Source organism: Pyxicephalus adspersus, chromosome 6 (genome assembly GCF_032062135.1).
Source record: "Pyxicephalus adspersus chromosome 6, UCB_Pads_2.0, whole genome shotgun sequence".
In the NCBI taxonomy this organism is placed as follows: Eukaryota; Metazoa; Chordata; class Amphibia; order Anura; family Pyxicephalidae; genus Pyxicephalus; species Pyxicephalus adspersus.
This window is the reverse complement of record NC_092863.1, coordinates 63,342,393-63,363,654: the sequence shown is the minus strand read 5'-3', so window position 1 is coordinate 63,363,654 and position 21,262 is coordinate 63,342,393. Positions and strand designations below refer to the sequence as shown.

General features: G+C 36.1%; 1 protein-coding gene across 1 annotated transcript in view; it reads left to right on the top strand.

The window, feature by feature from the left end:
- Positions 1–21,262, top strand: part of HSD17B4 (hydroxysteroid 17-beta dehydrogenase 4) — a gene marked incomplete at its 5' end in the record, with an annotated part of 118,523 nt that overhangs the window by 45,642 nt on the left and 51,619 nt on the right. The window contains 6 exon segments of the mRNA XM_072416048.1: positions 313–413; positions 3,443–3,679; positions 4,202–4,253; positions 9,382–9,453; positions 10,778–10,881; positions 20,158–20,223. Of these exon segments, the coding sequence (XP_072272149.1) occupies positions 313–413; positions 3,443–3,679; positions 4,202–4,253; positions 9,382–9,453; positions 10,778–10,881; positions 20,158–20,223 (632 nt within the window).

Here is a 21,262-nt window from a genome sequence, read left to right as displayed (position 1 = left end):
CAGACTAAGTGCTATGTGGTAGGAAAGTAAGTGGATATGGTAATGGAAGAAAGCACCAATTTACTGTGCTGTAAATCTATTAATGAATTAAAAATGTTGTGTATATGCATATATATATGGCCTCTGTCACTAGATCAATAGTTCAATATCTATATATATATATATATATATATATATATATATATATGATATAGATATATGTATATGTTTATTTATTCATGAGAGAATCAATGCTTCCTTTTTCCTTTTATGTTTTAGCTTTTATTTTTTTACCTTAAGATTATTTCATAAGTATTTTTATTCTTCTGTTAGAATCCACTGGCACACTGTATGAAGTTTTGTCAAACATTGACACAGGAAAAGGAATTTCTATGAATCCCACAAGTCAGAAATCATCATCTGGTATTGACCCAGTAAGTATATTTAAACTCTTCCAGTGCTATGCATTCAGTGTGCTGCTTCTTCATTTTCCTCCTAGAGATCTTCAGGGGATTTTGACCTCATGTGACTTTTATTATCATCCTTTTTTTTTTCTTATGATTTATGTTTCTTGGTAAAAAAAAAAAAAAAAAGTTTATTGTTGTATTTATAATTCATTAAAAAAACATTAATACCGCTTTTTTTTCAAATTGCATTAGACTAACTAGATTTTTTTTTTCAGACTAAGGCCAGGTAATTATTTAGATCTAAGTGCCGATTTGGCTCACGAGATCAGAAAGAATTTTTTTCCCAAATGAAACCAGGAGATTTTTTTGCCTTCCTCTAGATAAACTATGTCTACAGGGTTTTTTTATGCAATGTTTATTTGGCTAGGGGTTGAACTTGATGGTCTTTTTTCAACCTAACTGACTGACTATGTGTGGGGTCCAATGTACGTTAAATGAAAATAGGCTTGTTGCCTACTGAGGCTGGACCTTTTGTTCCTTAGGATTGCATTGTCTTTAGTACTAACTGGAGATCCTGTCAGTAAGATCTTGCTGATGAATTTCCTGCTATAGGTCAACAGCATTTACTCAGTAGACATTTTCATGATTTCATGATAACCTTTTCACCCAGTTCTGTATGCTCCTGACATGATGTACGGCAAGTGATTTAGACCTCGTCAAAGGAGAGCCCACCACACACTATGGCCATGTCACACAAGCAATCCCATCATTGACAACAACTCACCAGTAACAGGATTATTAACAGACTTCTTATCAGTTACTATGGATTTTCTACCATGTTTAGCTAGACTAGCCAGATGTTAGGATGTTCTCTCTGTGCCCACTTGCTGGACTAGAGAGCTAATGACTCCATAATAAGTGAAGGGCTGAGTGATTCTGCTGCTGATGTATTGCCAAAATACCTAATAATTGCTTATTACAGAAGTATTTGTAATTGCTTAAGCACAGTTGAGGATTATTATTAGTGAACTCCCCAACAGTCATAAAAACACCAATGAATTCAATTATGCTTTTATTAGAAATATTGAAATTCATTTTTAAATGCAACTAACCAAAGGCTCTGAATTTGACTTGATATCAACATTGATTTTTCCCCCCTGTACATTAGAAATTGCCACTTCAAGCATAATTCCTCATTTTAGGGTGAGAGGTGAAGTGGTGCGGATCATTTGTTTTCTGACAATTTGGTTCACTGTACATCCTAGACTATAAAGAGTCATTTGTCCCCAAATGCATAAGGCTAGTATGAACTTTTTTTTATTCTTTTTAACTGCAAGGTATGGAACACATGACTCTATGAAGTGAGACTAGGAATGGGACTGAAATAGATTGGCGGATCAACTTATGGTGGTTTACTAAAGCAAACTGAGAGACTTTTACAGCACTGCAAAGTTTACAGCTTTACAGTAGTAAATCATTTTTTGTGCATTCCGAAAACATGCTGAGGTTTCTCTTTAAATATTTTTTTTTATGTGTCTATAAAACAGGACTGATGCCATGCTTCTCACAACATGTTCTATTGAAAGTGGTTTTCAATGTGTGTCTTGCAGAGCGGGCACCACAGGTTTAGTCTTAGAAACAGAATCTTAATTATTTTTCATTTTTTCTTTTTCCTGTTCAGTGATAGAATGGCTTTTTGATAAAGGTCCATTCTGCCCCTGAAGGTTTAGAAACATAATATGCAAGAAACTCATACAGACATCCTTTCTCTAAATAAAGGTGACTCACAACCTCCAAGCAATTTCCTCTCCCTGTATGTGTATCCTGGAAGAATATTTGCTTAATTATTGAGCTCACTGCTACCAGTATAGACTGCTGTTCTAGTCTTCAGCTGTGCTTTATCAGAATATTGCTGTGACAGATGCTGCTCACAACAATACCTTGTGCAGTGCCGCTTGGGAGTTTAGGGGCTTCTTGGCTTTGTTTGTTTTTTTTTTTTTTTTAATATATTATATGCTTTTGTACACAAATAATTGTTTCCTGTGTTTGTGTGTGATTGTTTAACGCCACGGGCAAGTAGGCAGATTATGCCCTAATTAGTGAATTAACTGTAGCGGAGTATCGGTCTGTTAAAGAACTTCTACAGGCAACAAGACGCTGTTAAATTCACATATATATTCCTGTACAAGTCATAAATCCATTTTGTAATTTATCATTTGTTCCTTTTTAAATTTTGCTTTGTATCTCGTTGCTGCACTCCATCTAAAAGCTGAAAAGTGGGGTATGCATCATGAGTGACTGCTATAGTCTGCAACACAAACTTTATTACTAGTACTTATGACATCTATAATTAAGGTTTGGGACTCCAAAGATTTCCTTAAAATAACCCACAAAATACATCATGTACATAAAGGTAAAATACTGTGTATTTGTTTTTTGAGGGCAGCTCTTATGTAAAAAAAGTAGGCTTTTTAGACTATGTGGCATCAACATATGGCAGTCCCATTGATCTCAAGCTCTATCCCATATAAGCCATTGTTTCCATACCCTGCATTGATGATGGCCAGAAAGCCTAAAATAGTTGTACTCAGTTTAGAATAGGTGGCTATATAATATTAGCTTGTATTTAAACTTTACGTTTAAATACATAATATCTCCTAGATTGTAAGCTCTTTGTGGCAGGGTCCTCTCCTCCTCCTGTGTCACTGTCTTTATCTGTCTGTCATTTGCAACCCCTCTTTAATGTACAGCGCTGCATAATATATGTTAGCGCTATATAAATCTTGTTTATTAATAATAATGTTTATTATGGCCAATGGGAAGAAAAGGTATGATTTTTATCTATCCACTATCCTTGAATAAGAGTTATTACTTTTATTATATGATTTTATGATAGAGTATTTGAAAAATAGCCATCTGAGCTAAACCTCAATATGTTAAAGAGTTTATATGAAAATATCAGCTTTTAATTGTTTCATTATTTTGCATTGACAGCACTGTCAAAAGCTGTGCTGTAAGAAATGTTCCTTTTTGTAACACATTTTTTTTCATTACAGGCCTTGGCTATAGGACAAAAGTTGCCAACCTCCGTGTACAGCTACACTCACATCCAGCCTATTCTATACGCTTTGGGAGTAGGCATGTCCACCAAAGACCCAGACCATTTAAAGTTCCTGTTTGAAAGCAGTGATGAGTTTAGCTGCTTGCCTTCATTTGGTGTCATTTTGTCCCAGGCTGCTTTTATGGGTGGAGGACTTTCCTCAGTCCCGGGACTGAATATAGATTTTACACGTGTAAGTTGTGTATTGTTTAAGCTTTTTGCAATGTGTTAATTGAATCAGGCAAGAATGTATTCAGTTTCTAAAATATATCAGTGTTACTTTATAGGTTTCCTTCAAAGTTACTATAATGTATTGGACTAATATGACATAAGAATTTTCCCTTGAACATTTTAAAAGTATTGCTGTGTTTTTTTTTTTTTGTTTTTTTTGCCTGATGCTAAGCTTCATAGATAATAAATAATAATAAAAAAAAAAAAAAGCCTATGTCCTGCAGCTGCTGATTTTAGATTTTTTTGAAAAGGGCTTGTATATATCAACCATTTAAAATTCACCTGTGGACCTAATTTATCTGTGAGATGCACATCATGCAGATGACCAATGTTTAAAGGTTCTGTCTAAAAAAAAAAAAAAAAAAAAAAAAAAGCAATACTTTTAAAATTATTATAATGAGTAAATAACAGTGACCATGTATTAGAGTATTACATACAAACACAATATAAAAACTTTAATATATATTGGGTTTTGTATGCCCAGGTTCTTCATGGAGAGCAGTACCTAGAAATCTACAAGCCTATCCCGACTTCAGGTGAGAATAATCTTCTTATAGCACTAAATATGAATAAATTGTTTTGTGTAGTGGATTTTTTTAAACACATTTTACATTTACATTTGATAATACTAACAAGGTCCACTTTTAGCATGACACAAACCTAGGCAAGTCATAGTGGGCATGTCATGAAATATTACAGAATCAGAAGATATCTCTAGGTAAAACTGATCAGTCGATCTAGAGATATCTCCAGGTGATGTTCTGTTCAGACTTCGTCTTATACTGTAAAACTTAAATGTGTATCGGCCCCCCTCTCGCCTTCTAAAGCTTTTTACAGGTCTTCGAAGTTGATTAATAGCCAGAGACATACAGAAATAAGACTTTGTACTTTTTTTTTTTTTTTTACTGCGTTGATAACTGTTGTTGCATAACTTACAGTTTTTTCATATTGATTTCTTTGACTGAAATCTTGCTTCTAAATTTATTAGCTAAATGGTATGTTTGTCTCTACAGAGCAATCCGTAAGAGCTAATCATGTTCCTGTATTCATGAAGATCTTTTTATTCCTTTAGAAATATGTCTTGTTTTCTGATTATGTATTTACAGGATCGTTTCGAAACTAGTCATCTCAAACCAGTTAGCACATGGAAACTTGACTAGACAATAATTTTGTGGCTAAGACATAAGTACACATTGATTTATTCTGCCTTGTCAGTATTTTCTGGTTGTGAAATGGTCAAGCGCAGAAACACTTTAGTCGCAGCAAGCCAATTCTCAGTGGGCACGCTGGTGAGCTTACTGTGGCTAAATGGATTTTCTCCACACGTGTCATAAGAACTTTCCAGGAGACACAAACTGAATTCATCATTTTTTTAAGAACCTCTATAAAATGAAAACATTGTAACTCTCCTGTGAAGAGCCCTACTTAAGAAGCTGTTGATATTTTACTTCAGTCCTGCAGCAGATTTTATGTGTTTCTTTAAGTGACATGTAAGTGTTAAATATTCAACTTGAGAACACCTCTGAGACTCGTTTATGTGATCAGTACAGTTTTGAGGTTGCACTTTAAAATTTTAAATTCATGACCTTGAAAAGGGTAGAAAGGGTAACAGTCATCACAGTCTCCTCTGACTTTTACATCAAGCTGTTTTAATGATCTGGGACTCCTCAAAATGTCATTTTATTTATACCATAGTCGTTAGTGTATCAAGTTCTATCAGTTGTTTTACAGGTATTATTACTTAAATGCATTACCTTTTGTGAATTTAGAGTACTGCCTGTTTTGTTTTTGGCAGTTTGAGTAAAGTTCATTAGTCACTGACCTGGAACTAGCATGTACATCTGCCTTTACCTTGCCACTTGTTACTGGTCATAGTCTCAAAGGATATTAAACTTAAACTAACACAAAACCAGTCAGGAAGAAAGTGTTTTTGGTTTAGGCTTCATTTGAAGACTTTTTACATCCACTTGTGTTAGTATGATAGTAATCAAGGAAAAAGTGAAGTTGGGCAAAGAAATTGTAGGCTGGTCTTCTTGCATTGCATTGTAACAGAAAGGTACTGCTAAACAAACAGACCATCCTTTTACAGGTAAAACTAAATGTATAATATTTAAGGCAACTCTGGTAGCATTACATTCCAATTTCATTCTTTAACACATTGTGGATCTTTCATTGGTTCCCAGTGTCACTGCTGTGTACTGTGGGCAAAATATTTCTTCACTTGAAGAGGCCACCTGATTTTTTTGGGCATTATATCAACATCAAAGAAGAACAATTAAGGGTTACTACTTTTTTACTGCATGATATTTTTAATAATTGAATTGTGTTGAGCACCATAGCTATTTTAGTTAACATAAATGCTAATTAGAAAAGCATTAATTTGAGCTGAAGTGCAAAGTTTCCACACAGATTGCTCATCCTAAACTTTCAGAGAACCTAAAAAAATAGAATAAAATTTTAACTGTTCTGAAAATTAGGTACTTATTGTGTTCAGTGCAATCCCTGAATTCATTTGGAGCATCACTGGATTTCAGGACCGGGCTGTATACAGACTTCTGTACTGCTAACTGAGTTTCTGGGATGTAGCTGCTTAATGCAATTTGCATTTGCAAGCTGTACTTCGGTCTGTCATGAACTTTCTAATATCATTTGAAGTTTTTATATACATTGTCTTCATGCCATCAATGCATGTATGATGGAAATATTTAATGTAGGGTGCCCTTAATCCTTAATTATGAAGAATTATCGTGCCAATTTTCAGCAGAAAACTATACATATAGCAAGATCTTGGTGGCTTTCAACAGTGCCAACTCAAGGAATTGTTGAATATGTTTATCTCCTTGTTGATTTTGTAGTATTTTGAGTAACATAGTGATAGAAGACTTGTCATAGTATATGAAACATGGTTACATCACTTTGATTCACAGACTAAGCCACAGTCCTTATAGTGGTGGCTTCTCATGGCTAAATAAAGTTGAAGAAGCAATAGTCAACAGAAAAGGTAATGGCCATGTGTTTTTTTTTTTTTTTTTGCAGTATTTTGATGACCGACTATCTTTAGAAGGACCAAATTGTTAATGCATAATACTACGCTTTACTGTGTTGATCACAGATTTGGGGAACACGGCACATGTTGATAGCCTTGATAGAAAAATAATGAGGAAAGCAGCAGAAAAGTGGCTATTTGCAGGACAATGCACTATGCATGAGGCTCACAGGATGCTGGACATTTTCAGGAATTTGTGGTTTTAATAGATTGTCCATCCTAGGTCCTAAAGCAGAACTAAACCCAATGTACACTCGCCTGTCCCCATTCTGTCACAGGTGCCGCCATCTACTTCCTTCTTTTCTGCATTCCAATTTTCGACCATCTTGATTTGCCAGGCCAAGATCAGGTTGTGCTTGGTATACTGGCAGCCAACACTGAACTGTGCATGCCTGATGCCAAATTTTTGAAGTGGAATGTTAATTCCACTTTTATCTAGTTGATTTCTTAGTTGAGGTATTTTTGGATGATTTGAAGCTGAAAGCATTTCTTTGGAAGGGTTAATAAAATTTGACAAATGTGCCAAGTGTGTTGAGCTCCAGGATAAAAAGGTGCCATAGCATGTAAGTTTCATGGCTCCATGTTCGTCCCATCTTTGTTGGGCCTAAAACTTTTTTAGCACTTGAAGTACCTGCCTTGTGTTTAATCCTCACTATGTAGTAAATCTCTATCTCTGCCATCTGTTTCTCTCTCCTGTCTCTCTCCCACATCTGTTCTTTTAACTTACTGCATTAAAACTTTATTTTCAAAGTAGTTTTGTTGCCAATGTAATTTTTTTATTTTATTCGGACAGGTCCATTTTAAGACTCATTTTGTCAATCTTTTGCAATAATTCATCCGTATTTCATGTTCAGTTGTTTCAGTCATAGCGAATAACCAGTCTTATCTACTGTATAAATGCAGGTTGGTGACAGTCTCCAATCTGTTTCTGAAATAATTTCCTGCGTCCTTATGTGCTAGATTGAAATTCTTGCCAGTGGAGTTCATGGTTCACCAGACTTGTGTGAATTCATTTTATGTAGGTTTAATTATAAGGTCAAGAATGGAAGTTGTTTTAATTACTCTATGAAGAAGAAATATTGCAGTGATTAATCAGCTGTTCATTGTGAATCTCAACAGCCTCAGCCAAAGTTGAGATAATCTGCTTGTTTGTCTTAAATAGCCAAGAATGAATTACACTGTACTGTGTGGCATATGCTGGCTTATTCAATAAGAAGTGATTTTTCAGTACGGTGAACCAATCAGAAACCATCTCTTATTTGATATGACATCAGTATGGTGACTATGATTTGTTGCTTTGGCACTTTCTGAACTCTCGCTTTTCAAATACCTTAGAGTTATAAAATGTGACCTAAATTCTAAAACATTACAGAGCCCTTTTTTTGGTATGTTTGGTATAGAAGATCTGGCCGTTGCATACTTGGGCACTAGTTAAAAACAGAGTCCTCAAAGACATAACATTAGAAAGCCAATGAACCTTACTGTTAGTCCATATAAACACATTCCTCCACATGTGTTGTATGTTACTAAAGCAAGACATTTAGTGCCAACTTAAGGTTAATTTACAACGTTAGCACATGGACTTAACCATGTGTTACAGTAAAACATTTCATTTCATTTGAATGGACTGCCTAACATAGCAAGACCTACCAAACGATGGTGCACTATTTCTGGTAGTACAGCACGATACAATGCACTTAAGTGTCTTGCCTTGAGGTTCATTGAATTGCACATCCTTGAGGTTCATTGGATTGCTATTTAGAAAAAATATGTCACTGCATCATCCAAAGATATAAAGCACATGTGAAGGTGTGTTACCTGAATGAATGGTTTGAAAGGGCCTTTGACTAGGGGCAAAAGTGGTCCTTAAGTTGCTTGAAGCAAGATGATCGCCTTATTTCAGGGGTGCCAAACTCAAATACTCAGTGGGCCAAAATGAAAAATTTGGACAAAGTCGTGGGCCAACCTAGATATTTATTGAAAAAATATCTACAATTAAGGAAGGTCGCTAATGAATGTCAACAGAGGAGCAGGCGTTGTGGGTCCTGACTGACGCACCAGCAGAGCATTCTGGGATTTGTAGTATTAATGGTGCATGCACTGTCTACCGACGGGCCAGCTCTAGTAGTCATTTGGTATTTTCTCCCCGACCAAATATAACTACAGTGCGGGCCAGTTTAACACCCATGCCTTATTTGGTGGATGGAATGGCATTTATTGCTGCTGGATATAGGGTGGGTGTCAATCTGATTTAGTAAATAAGTGGATATGTATGTGCTGTGTAAAAGATGTTTTTAAATCTAGTAATTTACAAACCACATATATGGCCCCGTCATATTATCATTTTTTGTAACCTCTTTACTGTGCAGCAAGTATCCTTGGTTCTGTTTTTTCATCCTTCTGTAGTCAACCAGCTTTAGTGCTTAGTCAGGATTTACAATAGTGTGTTTAGAGTCCCAACATATTTGAAAAATAAATCTACTTCTTTCTGGGTAGAATAACATTATTTTCTTGTAGTTGCCAGCAGTTTTGTTGTGTGTGTGTGTGTGTGTGTGTGTTTTTTGTACATTCTTTTGCATTCTGAATTTTTTTTTTGATACTGTTTATTTTTCTTGTAGGAGAGATGCACTCTGAAGGCACAGTGGCAGATATTCTAGATAAAGGCTCTGGTGCTGTCCTTTTGCTGGATGGTAAGTGTGCTCTCTGTTTTGGGCTTAGCTGACTTTTGATTACATGCTTTCTGCTAGTATTGGAAATAGTTAATGACACCTCTGCTGTACTCTGAAAGCAAATTGCACTTCTCACTTATTGGAGACTTGTTAGTTTTATTAGAGTACAGTTCCCCATACAGTTTGATTTCACGTTGCCTCCTTAATACAAAACTCTGTCAAAAGCATTTCACACCAAAGCAATTTGCAGCTAGAATAACTAGAGGACTAGAAACTATTCACATTTCTGATCGAAGTGAAGGTCATTTCAGGCGGAAAAGAGCAGTGCTGAGAATTTCTAATCGAGCAGAGAGGCAGAGGGAGCGGAGGCTGCACCCACATTATCTTTATGTAATGTGTACATCAGACATCTTTATTGTGTCATTTCTGATACACTTTCAAATGTGACAGGACGCAACCATGAATTCCCTGAGTCATCCTAAATGATCCACTGCATGTTCAAAGTTTTGTGATTTTAATCACATTATTTTAAAGGCACTGAATAGAGTCACCATGGTTCTGCTTGGCATAGATTTGTGATTCGTAGTCAACACTTAAAGCGTACCTAAATTCAGAAATTTCACTTTACATAAAAGGGTAGACAACCCTTTTATGTAAGGTAAAAATTCTGTTTGTTTGTTTTTATCTTAAGTGCAACACCGTTTAAAAAAAAAAAAAAAAAAAAAAAAGGTGCAGCACCATCCCCTGCTTCTCGATCGTCTAGGCAATCAAGAATGAATAGGTGCGCAAAGCCTCCCAGCTTACCTATGTACACATCCCGGAAGGCTGTTGGGTGTTCATTCTGCACATGCCGAGCATCTCGGGCATGCGCAGAAGCAGCCTTTTTGTGAAAAGAAAAATTTGCCCATCTACCGCATGTGCAGTGAGATCGGCAAGTTTTTTTTCGCGACGCAGGCGTGAGATCCAGTGACATAGGAAGAAGAACCAATAAGAAGAGGCGAAGATGGCACCGGCCAGCTGGTTTCTGCCTGGAGATTTGTATTTTTGTATATTCAGCCCTGAGACTTATGAAGCGCTGCCTACCCTGACTGGTAGGGTAGGTGACCCAATTTTCCTGCTCTCTTGAAGTAACACTTACATGTCTTAACTTTCCCCAACCTGTGAGCAAAAGGGGAAGTAGTAGTGCACATATCTTTTTTTACTTTTCTCCTCCTTTAAGCATATTCATTTTATAGCAGAATGACTGACTGTTTTCTTGTTCTTTTTATCCAAGTGCTTTCATAGCCTAGTGTCTTCTATGATATTGTAATGCTGATATAACCAATTGTTTTCCCTCATTTTCCAGTGAAAACTTACTGTGGAAAAGAACTGATTTGCTACAACCAGTTCTCTGTGTTTGTGGTTGGAGCTGGTGGATTTGGTGGGAAGCGGTCCTCACCCAAGGCAAAGGTATATGTGCAGTTTAGATTCGCTTTATTTACTTGGTCATGTTGAAGATAATTAAACCAATGTCTTTTCTCTGCACTAGTGACAAGCACAGTATAAATTACCGTCACTCAAGCTTAGGGAAAGGGTCGGGGTAATGTAATTAATAAGTGTACTGAACTGTATAATTGTAACTAGAATCCACTGTTATCGCCTTGATAGGGTGTGAAAATATTGCTTACCTTTTATAAATCAAGCTGGCTGGCATTGAGCTCATGTCTATAGAAAGTAGCATGTTTCTGAGACAGATAGGGAATGTTAAAAATAGGAGATCTATGTACAAGTACATAGGTTACATTTACCTGAACTAGACCGATATCACCCAAAGATCAAATAAAGGTTGTTTAGAAATACAGTTCTGTGTATTCATAGCAAAATATGTGCATATATATTACAATTTGTCAAAAATTCTAAATACAGTAAAAATAAACACTCAAAAAAAACTAGACATACAGTTGAGTTATTAATTTTACTTATGAAATGTAGCTCTAAGCCCTCCCTGTATAATAATATAAAAAGCACTTTAAACGCATGGCAGGTTAGATCTGTTTAGTCACAGTGATAATGTAATTTTGATTAATATGAAATGCAAAAGTAGAAATCTAGATCTCTCTTTCATGTCATCTGGTGTCTTGACTGAGACACAGACACACACGCGCACCTCTTGGAGGAGGTAAGTAAAGGGGTGGCAGAATGTGATATAAGATATATGCGAGACCTAGGGATGGGAGCTTGACAGATCTGTAAACAAAATTAAACTTTGGTACATTCGGCAAATTTAATTATAAAGGCCCTTTCTTTACTCCTTTTTTATTCATTAGTGCAACCCTTTAGTACAAGTCTAAAGTTAACTATCTATAATATATATACATATACACACACACAATAATTTTAGTTCATAATGAATGATTCCTGATGAACATTCACAAAGTACGACATATAACCACACAACAATATACATGTGACAATGATGCAGTCGTTCGTGAAGCTTTACAGACCACTGTACTGTGACTGTAGCTGCAACCATTGAAAGATCAATCCCTTTATGCAATTTTTCCCTACCTAGCACGTGCCTTGTGATGGCACAAGCAAGATCGTTTGCACGATCAATTGTTGACATCTGTACATACAATAGCAGATGACCAATTATATCCAAAATGCTTTGTGCAGCTGAGAATCATCATGAATCGTCATCTTTTTGAGGTGCCTGATGGCAGTTTTTTTTAAAATACATTCACCTGTCCTCTTTCTGTTGCGGGTGTCACCATCTTCTTTTGCTCCTCTTCCTTCTTCCAGATCTTTGGCAATCATTATTGCTTGGAAACAGGAGTTCATTCAATGATACCTAGCACATCTGTGCAGCTCAGCATGTTTTAAGAGAAGATAGTGATTGGGCAGGTAAGTATGTTTTGTTGCAGGAGAGGCATTACCTGGCCCTCTCTGCAGTAAAGACCTGCCTGATCACTAATTAATAAAATTAAACTTGTCACCTTTTTCTTAGTAGGTAAAAATACCCCTTACTTTCTTCCCTGGTGACAGAAGACTTGTCTTAACCCATAGAAAACAGTGATAGTTTTAGCCAATTTGTAGAGAAGAAATTATGTAATTGGGCCTGATTTATTAAAGGTCTCAAATTCCGCAGAATACACTTTCATCAGTGAAGCTGGGTGATCCAGCAAACTTGGGATGGGACTCTTCAAAGTCAGTTGCCATTTGCTATGTTTGCTATGCAAATGTTTTGAATCCTGGACCAGATCCATTTCAGGTTTGCTGGATCACCCAGCTTCAGTGATGAAAGTGTATCCTCTCCAGCCTTGAAGAGCTTTATTAAATCAGGCTCATTGTGTCCATTCAGGCTGTGTTAACAATTACTTTACACCTCAAAGTTTTGCTTTCCTCTGAGTTTTCACAGTGCGTACCCAAGCCTCTACACACAGGTACTTCTGTACAAGTTCAAGAGGAATGATATTGTTTACTTTATTTTTTCATTGATATTTGACTAATATTGTCTGTTGTTTTTGCCAAAGAAATCATTGAAAACTCATCAGAACCAATGTCATTGTTCACTGTAATGCATTTCAAATCATACATCAATGCATTTTAACTTGTGATTGCATGCACCAATCTGCATTTTATTGTTCATTGACATGTAGTGCAAAGTATTTTGCAGCTCTTGTTCCTTTTGAAATCAGTGGAAACAAGTGTTAATGGATTCATTGAGTTTGCAGCTTAATTTGGCATCTTGTTGAATATAGTTTTGTCTTATACAACAAGAATGGGATTGTAATTTTGGGTAAACTTATTTTTGTAATAAAGGTTAGGCAGCAATAGAAAATACATGTTTCTGATGGCAGTGACTCATGCTGATATCAGATATTCCTTTCACAGGAAATGAGATGGAAATTAAAAGTGTTACATAGGACCAGCGGTATCTAATTATTTTGATTTTGCCAAAAATGTACTTCCCATTGAAATTTAATTAGTAATGAATGAATTACATTATATGTGAACACTAAAAAAAAAACATGTTACTATTCATTAAAAAATAATGCAACATATTCTTTGTTCCAAAATATTCAACCTTTTTTCCGAGCTTCTAATACAGTTCTATGTGTAGTAAATGGACGTGCAGTGTAAAAATACTCTTCTTTTCGTGAATACATGGCTTACCAGCTAATAGTAGCACTGTGAGGCCAGCATTCTTTTAATGGATCCGTGTGCAATATTTTTTATTCTTTCTGCTTGTACAACATAGCCTTATAATAAGGTACAGAAAGTGCCAGGCTTATTTAGAAAATGTATATCTTTCAAGATCTGAATTTTTTTCAAATATTTCAGCACAGTATTCCTCATCTGTTTGTGTTTGGTACAAACGGCTATATAGATCATCCAGAGCTGCAATTTGGTCATAAGATGTTCTGCTTTTCTTCAGCCAAATTATAAGATTTTGGTTGTAGGGCAGATTATATTTTCTTAGTAGAGTAAAATCTAAATGTTGCACTATATTTCTGAATTCACCTTCTCCCAGCAAAACACAAGAGTTAACTCTCCTCTGTGATATGAGACACTGCTAAGAATAAGTGCTGGAAACCTCTTTATCAGTTTTATTATTGTTTATAGAAAGCATTTAAGTGCAAGTTTGCTTTTATCAAATATGCAATTTTACATGTTCAGTTTTTATTACCTATTCAGTTCCTGTATGATTGCACGGGATGTTGAAGTTTTTCAATGTGCCTAGTAAACAATGTTAGAAGGTGTGTGTTTTTTTTTTTTTTTTAAATATAACAAATGTTGGAAATATGATTGGCTCTAATTTATTTTTATATTATAGCCAAAGGTAGAACTGTCTGTGACTGTTAAAATAATGAATTGATAAAAATATCTATGAAATATATTCCTGTAAATAACTATATAATTAGTCTATAATGGCCATCCGTTTCATATGAAGCATGGAATCAGGTAATTGTTGAGCAGCAGCTTCTGTTTTGCTCAAGTTTTTAAAAGTAAAAATTGTTCAGACTCTTGAAAAGGTACTGCTGTCCCAGTGCAGCTCCCAGCAGCTTGCCAGCCACTCCGCTGCCCCCACTTCTGCACGGATTCCTTATGAATTTGTGTTCAGACATTTTACAGTGGGCATCTCCAAGCAGTACTGAACCTTACTGAACTGCTCACTGCCATTTCCATTCATTTCCAGTGGGTGGCCATGGGTGCAGGTTAGGGTTGTGAGATGGCAGTATCCGCATATCAACCTCATTACAACTTTTCTTTGATCAGTTCTGCCTACTTGAATGTACCAGACTTTTTGGTAATAATGAACAAAGCTTTTTAGAAATATAAACTGCTCTTTTAAAATTAGAGAAGCCCACCCTAACCCCATGAGCTTTTCTTTTGGTTCTGTAATGTGATGGTTAGTCTTGTTGACAAGGGTATGATGCAACCCTACCACTGAACTCAATTTAGGGACAATTTAACACCCCACACACACTGATGTGGAACACCACTTGCCCGTAGAAGTGCATAGCATCTCTTACTGGATGAAAGCTAACAGAATTTTACCTTTTAGTGACATTAATTAAAAACTACACCCCTGCCACACAAGATTTTTTTTTATTTGTGCCTGTTCAATTCTGAAATACAATCTTTGCCACAGAGCACGACCCAGTCTAGCATAGGGAATAGAGTCTGCGATTGGCCTTAAGAAGGGTATGGTAGAAAACTTGGTGACACCTTGCCCAAACCTTACTGTGATATTGTTTCACAGGGAGGAGGTGCTTACATCTGCAACACTTTGTTCTAGGAAAGTTAACAAAATTATTGGGGGAGTGGTCGTTTGACTCCTACAGGAAATGTTGAATCTTGCATATGTAAACTGCTTGTCTGCATCATTTTTCTGTTTCTTATTTAACCTAATGTAAAATGTATTATGTTATAATCCCTACATTAAGAATAGTCCAGCTGGCTAAACTAATATATTGTGTAGACGGGTAGAAAGTACATATGTAACTCTTGTGGGATAAAACAGTAGGTAATATTGGCTGCCTGCATATAAACTTGTCCTAGATTTGTGATTTTTTTTTTCACCACTTGAATAGTGCGGGATCATTTTCATTTCTTTATGTATACCCTCTGGATATCAGCAGAACTTTAATTTAGCAGTCCATGGGCCTAAAATTAAGCTCTTAAAAAAAAAAAAAAGATCACTTCAGCAGGTTTTATTATCCTGAGAAGGAGAATAGTGAAATTCGCTTTATCAACCCATCCAGATTTTATGGTGCAAATGAGTGCAGATTCCCTAATTAAACTTCAATATGTAGTCTTTATTTAAATAGTTTATCTACTCAAGAATGTTATTTTTGCATCGTAAAACAGAGTGCCAAAGTTATTTCAGATAATTGTGTTTCCATCTGCTATTAATATAGTAGCTAAATCTGCTGTTTCCAGGTCATATAAACATAAAGCATTCCTCAAAATCCATATCCGTTTCAGGAGCATAAAATTGTGGCTACTTAACCTCTTGGCGGCATTCTGTGGTTGCCGTTTCATTTATTTCAGTAAATTGGGTAATAAAAGTGTTATTTGCAGCGTTGTGCTTTACAACAAGGGTGATGTGGGAGGCACTGCCATAAGCTATCACTGGGATGTCAGTCTAAGCGTGCTCAGCAGAAGATAAGTAGTAACTGCCAGCTAATTAAATGTACTTGGGCAATGTCAAAATACTTTTTATCTCCAACAGCTACACTTTGTAGACCACTCAGATCTTAAGTTCTTTTTTAGGGGATGTCATTATGATCAAACTACATATATTCCATACTTGCTTTTTTCCCATTAGTCTCTTAAAGAAATCTGCTACAGTGAATGCAAAATGGTCCCTGTCATGACCTGGAACAATAAAACTTTGTAATTGCTTGGTAGTATAAATTTCTAAGTGGCCTATTTACAGACTTTGCCTATTTTGGCTCCCCACCAATCCATTTCATCACTGGAGATGTAACAAATACCCAGTTACTTTAAGTATGGTGGGGGGAGTGTATGTGACCTGCTCCCAGAATGCAATGCAATGCTAGAGTTTGAGCGATCAGATGCCAAACCTGTGCGCTGTTCCCATAAAAATATTAAAGGAAAATATTGTCAACCTTTTTGAGCTCCAACACTATCTGACATGGAACTTAAACCCAGCAATCTGACAAAGCAAAAGAAAAATGGGGAACATGGAGAAGGTGACCATTAACTGGGTCAGGCAGTGGGCCGAATGGGCATTAGGTAAAGCGCCCTTTAAATCCCTTTAAGACATATTGGATGTAACGATCATAAAACCTGCATATCTTAGGCAGGCAATATTGCTATTCTGTCATGTAAGACTAATATATAGGTAAACAGACATTTAGCCCCTATCTGTATGGTTATTGGTGAATCTTAAGAAGACCATACAATCACTCGCTCCAAAATTTTATAAACCAAGTTTAATTACCTTTAATTCTGGCTGTTGGCAATGTAGTAATAGTCCTTCTCCCACATGGTTACATCTTATGAATTGTTAAGGCTTTTAAAGTGTTGACTGTTGACAACTTTAGTACCCTAGTTTGTTACCATTGTGTGGGCAGTCATGCTTTTGAAAGTTGACATGCTGGTTTGAACAAAAATTGGGGATTGTATTATGTTTACTATATGTTTATTGATCCTAATTGGCAAGATTTGGTAATGCTTGAATACCCTACTGTTTGCACAGCCACTCTTCAGTGAAATCCCACAATTTATACCTTTCCTTTTTATACTGGTATCCTTTTCCTAGTATATTTCCATTTATTTTATGGCTTGAAAAAGCACTTGTATATTAAATCACTTCTGTCTTCTTATGGTCACCTCCTTTTGTCAATAAATGCAAAAACAGAAAAGGACACCAAACAATTACAAATGAGTAGCTTCTTTTTTTACCTCAACTTATGCACAATGCATGTTTTGCTGACCTAGGTGAACAACTAAAAGTAGTGACAGAAATTGGAAAGCATGAAATGTCTTACTAATTATGCTGTTAATATAAAGGTCGTCAGCAGGTTAAGCCATTTCAGTTCAGTTGTGCACAAAGCTATTGTATTCCCTTTAAATGAACTTTACATTTTTAAATACATGCAATCATTTAGCTGTTTCTATGCCACCAATGGATTTATTTTTTGTTCCAAGCACACACGACCATTTCCTTACTAAACTTTTAGTACAAATCCATTTTCTAGCTAAGTATCAGGGTCATAATCATTTATTTCATGCAGTAAACTTCACTATACTAGATCATATTTTTTTTTCACTGCTGCCCTCCGAGTCTCTGGTAAAAATCCATTTATTTGTTTTTCAATCTTTCATGCCTATATATGTATTGCAGTCTCTTGTCTCTGAGAAATAAACAAATTCAGTGGACGTGACCACGGGAAATCTTGCTGTATTTTGTGGTCATAGTATTACCCACATTACTTGTTTTTGATGAAGATTAAAGCTGTAGACCAGGGGTCCTCAAACTTTTTAAACAGGGGGCCGGTTCACTGTCCCTCAGACTGTCGGGGGGGCCGTACTATAGTTTGAAAAAAAACAGGAGAAGATTCTTATGCACACTGCACAAAACGTATTTATTGTATAAAAAACATGAAAGAACAGTACTATATGCACAGCACACTTGCCGATCATTAAAAAAAAAAAGTGGCGTTTACTTTTGCTTTAAAATTGCTTGAGATTATTCCTCAATTCCTATGTGCATTGGAAAATGCACAGATAAATTTGAATTTTCACTGTGTGTATTGAAAATGCAAATTTATCTTGCATTTTCCATGCAAATGAATAATCTCAAGCAATTCATTAATTTGCTTCTTTTTATACACCCTACCCTACACCCAACACTACCCCACACTTTTTATTAATTAAAAAAGGGCTGCTAAAAAAACTTTGTCAGTGTCTGCTACCTGTCACTCACTGCTGCCTTCATACATGGATCACACTGCAGCATATGTGTACATGATCAATGTGCATAGTATGTTTATACTATTTACAAATGTACATTGATCATGTACATTTGTGCTGCAGTGAGTCTCTGCTCATACCTTCTCTGCCTGATGGCTTCAGCCCGACAGCTCCAGCGTTACCCCGGCAACATTGGTGTCACGTGACCGGGTTCCCTGGAGTGCAGATGGCAGGCAGCCAGAACTCAGGCAGGAGAAGCAGCCTCAGCAGCCGGCGGGCTGGATGGACAACTTCAGGGGGCCGTATTCGTCCCGCGGGCCGTAGTTTGAGGACCCCTGCTGTAGACTGTCAGGTCTGTTGGGTAAAACCAAAGAACAAATTGGTATAACCTGTGGTAAACATTCATAATTATTATTTTGGTATTGTTACTCTTTACCTTGGGTTATTTCTAGAAACTAAAGGTGTCTGAAAAAAACATGAGCGTGTTGCCAGTTAGCCTTGTTAATTTTTTAAAAAAAGGGTAAGAAGTAATTATCTAAGCAACTATACTTCTTCAAAAACCCATCTGGCACTCTAACCACATGTTTGCGAATCTCTTAAAGCAAATTTTAAAATTTTCCAAGGGTTATATCAGAGTGAGAGATAGGTAGGTAGTGAGTTCTAATTGCTACAAGGCAGCAACTCTGGTATCAATTATGCTACTAAATACATATTACTATCTACCTCTTTGGGCAATGCTAAATCAACAGTTATACTAGACTACTTTTTGCTGGTGCAGTAGTTACTTCCAGGGGTAGACAACCCACATTGATATCATTTGTGGCAGGAAAAGCCATGTATATGTACTCACTAACTGTTGTCCCTGTTGGCCAGTGATTTTCAACCACTTTGCCGCGGCACACTAGTGTGCCGTGAGAGATCTTTCAGGTGTACTGTGGTACTGTAGTGACTGGCAGAGTAATGTATTACTCTTCCATGTCAACGGGTGGCCGTAGGTAGCTTAATTGCCTTGTTTATTATTAAAGACAAGAATTGGCTACAGAGTGTCATTTTGTAACATTTTTAATTTGTGGTGTGCCAAGGGATTTTTTCAATGTAAAAAATGTGCAGTGGCTCAAAAAAGGTTAAAAAACACTGCTGTAGGCCATTGGCGAACTTTTAAAGGAACAATTCCTCAACTGTGGCCACAAATGTAATATTCAGTGTAGGTAAAGCTGCAGAAGGCTTTAAGTGACATCAGACATATAAGGGGATTGTGAAAGAATGTGAATATAGTTCAGAGACAGGGCACATGTAACATGAGACTTCTACAGAAAATGTGCAGTTGCATTCCCCCTACAAATGAACATTCTCATTGTGGATGGTTCTGTGTGCAACACAACACAAGTAGCACCTCCAGGTTTAGTATCCGAACTGAAGGCAATTAGGCAACATGGACTCTATATTCAAAAGACTTTGGAACTGTTCAACTCTCTCTCTTCCCTTACTCGCTCCCTTTTATTTTCTTGATGCTTCCCTATTCCAGCTTATCCCACCCCCTTCACTTTATTCCTATATATCTCTGTACAGATCTGAATAAACAAAACCTGTGTACACCATAACACATGCTGTAAAGTAGAATTCTCTTGGGTAGATGTTTTACAAGTGCCCAAAAGTGTGATGGATTGTGCTGTACCTTTTTTTAAAATATAAACTTTATTTTATTTATTAACTTTGTGTATATTATTTAGCATTTCTACAATCAGTTTCATGATGACTTTTCTTATGTGAACTTTGTTCATTTTCTGTTTATTTTAGGAAACTGCAAACCCACCCAATCGACCTCCCGATGCTGTCCTAAGTGACATTACAACTGTTGACCAGGTAATTCATCTTCCATCCACTGTCAGTATGCAATACAAGCATTAACTATTGTAACACAAATGGACAGTCAGGTTATCCAAGATGTTAATTTTAGGTCTATTTGAAGGTATTCAAATAATGAGGATGAAAAGATTCATGCTGTAGAGAATGACAAATGTTCACTTAAATACTGTTCTGCTTTTTGAATATGTCACTTAGAGGTCAGATAGCAGGAGTGCTTTGATTAAGCTTAGACATTTAGTGATATGCAAATGAAAGCTTTGTCATCCAGTGCATTATGTGGCTTAAGAGGAATTTAATTTTATAAAGAATATGGATATTTTACATTTTCTCCACTTTGCTATCCTAAATCTTTGTGGACACTTGATTCATGTTTTTATTTCTTCTTCATATTTTTAGTGCAGACTTCTTTTACAGTCATAGTCATGTCATTAACTTAAAGTTTCTCAAATCAAATGTCCCTGCCATAATGTCAATTGGGCAAATCCGATTACCTGTCTGTATTTTTTAAGGATGCGTGCCCAGATTAAAAAAAAAAATATGGAAAGAACATTAGAAACATACAAACCTCATACAGTATTACTGATGGATCAGCAATCGTGCTTTCTAGGCAGAAGTTTTTGAAGTTCTTCTCTAGTTTAAGCACATTAATAGTATTACTTATTTTCTGTAGTCGTAAACTCCAGGAAAGAAGTAATAGTAATTGTTTTTCTCCCACACTCCTTTTTACAGTTTCACATTTTGGCCCCAAATAAGTTCTTTTAAACTCAAAAACAAATATTTTTGTACTGAATTTCTTCATAATTTGTGTGAATTGAAACACCTAACTGAACGCACTCCTGAAATACCATTCCATTAACAAAATAAATATGAATTCTAATTTGAAAAATATTTAAATTTACTGCTGAGCATTGACTGTGAACTTAAACTTGTGTGTTGTATTGCATTGTTTCAGCGACATGTTTTTAACATGCAGCCATAGCATACAAAAATGTCCTAGATGTCATCTAAACTCATGGATGAACCTGATTTTTATGTT